At 64.5% G+C, this 2,251-nt stretch overlaps 1 protein-coding gene across 1 annotated transcript; it reads right to left on the reverse strand.

The window, feature by feature from the left end:
• Window positions 1-253: 253 nt before the first annotated feature.
• Window positions 254-2,033, reverse strand: LOC116969352 (zinc finger protein 271-like; the record flags this gene model as incomplete). Its single annotated transcript, XM_033016215.1, has 2 exons — window positions 713-2,033; window positions 254-640 (listed from the first exon to the last, which is right to left on the reverse strand). Coding segments are annotated over exons 1-2 (1,581 nt in total), but the record flags the coding sequence as incomplete, so codon positions are not given.
• Between the last annotated feature and the right edge of the window lie 218 nt (window positions 2,034-2,251).

The following is a 2,251-nucleotide window of genomic DNA, read 5'->3' on the forward strand; positions in this document are numbered from 1 at the left end:
CTCCCGCAGCTCCCGTGCTCTCTTGAAACGCTTGCCGCAGTGGGAGCTGCCGCTCGCCGGCGTGGGCCCGCCGGTGCTGCCGCAACCCCCGCGAGCTGTCAAACGCCTCACCGCAGTCCGGGCAGTCGTAGGGCTGGCGAGACAGGGCGTGGGAGGCCAGGTGCTCTCCACACACCGGGCTGGGGACGGGACAGTCGCCGGCGTGCACCCGCTGGTGGGACAGCAGGTTGGAGGAGTTGATGAAGCCCTTGCCGCACTGGGCGCAAGTGAAGGGGCGCTCGCCGGTGTGGGTGCGCTGGTGCACCAGCAGGCTGCTGGAGCAGGTGAAGCCCTTGCCGCAGTCGCTGCAGGTGAAGGGGCGCTCGCCGGTGTGGGCGCGCTGGTGCACCAGCAGGCTGCTGGAGCAGGTGAAGCCCTTGCCGCAGTCGCCGCAGGTGTAGGGCCGCTCCTTGGTGTGCAGGCGCCTGTGAACTGTCAGGTTTGTGGACGACTTGAAGCCTTTGCCGCAGTCGGAGCAGGAGAAGGGCCGCTCACTGCCGTGCACCTGCTGGTGCCGCCACAGCCCCGACGATCGGGCGAAGCTCTTGCCGCAGGTGGAGCAGACATAGGGCTTCTCGCCCGTGTGAACCCGCCGGTGGGTCTTCAGCTCTTGCGCCCCCTTGAAGTCCTGGCCACAGTCGGAGCAGACAAAGGGCCTCTTGCCAGAGTGCACCCGCTGGTGGGACAGCAGCTGGTTGGAGCATGAGAAGCCCTTGCCGCACTGGGCGCAGATGAAGGGGCGCTCGCCGGTGTGGGTGCGCTGGTGCTTCAGTAGGTTGTTGGACTGGGCAAAGCCCTTGCCGCAGTCGCTGCAGGTGTAGGGGCGTTCCCCCGTGTGCACGGGCCGGTGCACCCTCAGGTGCATGGACGACTTGAAGCCTTTGCCGCAGTCGGAGCAAGTGAAGGGCCGCTCTCCGCTGTGCACCCGCCGGTGCTCCCACAGCCCCGACGACCGGGAAAAACTCTTGCCGCAGGTGGGGCAGCCATAGGGCTTCTCGCCCGTGTGCACCCGCCGATGGACCTTCAGGTCCCCCGCACTCTTGAAGTCCTGGCCACAGTCGGAGCAGCCGAAGGGCCTGAGGGAGGGACGCTCGCCGGTGTGCACCCGCTGGTGGTTCAGCAGCTGGGTGGAGCGGGTGTAGCCCTTGCCGCACTGGGCGCAGGTGAAGGGGCGCTCGCCGGTGTGGGTGCGCTGGTGCACCAGCAGGTGGTTGGACATGGTGAATCCCTTGCCGCAGTCGCTGCAGGTGTAGGGGCGCTCCCCCGTGTGCAGCCGCCTGTGCACCTTCAGGACGCTGGACGTCTTGAAGCCTTTGCCGCAGTCGGAGCAGGTGAAGGGCCGCTCGCCGGCATGGGTGCGTTGATGCTCCACTAGGGTGCCGGACTGGGCGAAGCCCTTGCCGCAGTCGCCGCAGGTGTAGGGGCGTTCCCCCGTGTGCAGGCGAATGTGCACCTTCAGGTGCGTGGACGACTTGAAGCCTTTGCCGCAGTCGGAGCAGGTGAAGGGCCGCTCGCTGCTGTGCACCCGCCGGTGATCCCGCAGCCCCGACAACCAGGTGAAGCTCTTGCCGCAGGTGGGGCAGACGTGGGGCTTCTCGCCCGTGTGTACCTGCCGGTGGATCTTCAAGTCCTTCGCTGTCTTGTAGCTCTTGCCGCACTCTGAGCAGTCGAAGGGGCGTTCTCCCGTGTGCACCCGCCGGTGGGCCTTCAGGTCCTGCGCCGTCTTGCAGCTCTTGCTGCACTCCGAGCAGCCGAAGGGGCGTTCTCCCGTGTGCACCCGCAGGTGGATTTCCAGCTTGCTCGGGCACCCACAGGCCAAGCCGCACACATCACACTCATAACGTTTCTCTTTGTTGTGCCCCGTCATGTTCAGCCCCTCGAAGCTCAGCCCGCACACCGAGCAGATGGGGGGGAGGAGGGGCCCACCGGCACCCTGGCCACCCTCAATGGCCGCTCAAGTCCCCGTTTCTCTGTCCACAGCAATGGCTCCTAAACCCTGCAGGAGGGGAACACAGAGGGTCAACTGTTATAGCTTAGACTCAAATTCTGGAAGAACGCTCCTATACCAACAATAAAAATGTGGATTTCAAACATGTTCGAAACATTACACCTGGAAGATATGAGACTCCTCCTCGCAGGCAAAGCAGACCACTTCCAAAAGACGTGGTCTGCATTTATGCACTTACTACAAGCATAAGGTGTAACAGTAATT

Source organism: Amblyraja radiata, unplaced genomic scaffold, assembly GCF_010909765.2.
Source record: "Amblyraja radiata isolate CabotCenter1 unplaced genomic scaffold, sAmbRad1.1.pri S159, whole genome shotgun sequence".
Classification (NCBI taxonomy): Eukaryota; Metazoa; Chordata; class Chondrichthyes; order Rajiformes; family Rajidae; genus Amblyraja; species Amblyraja radiata.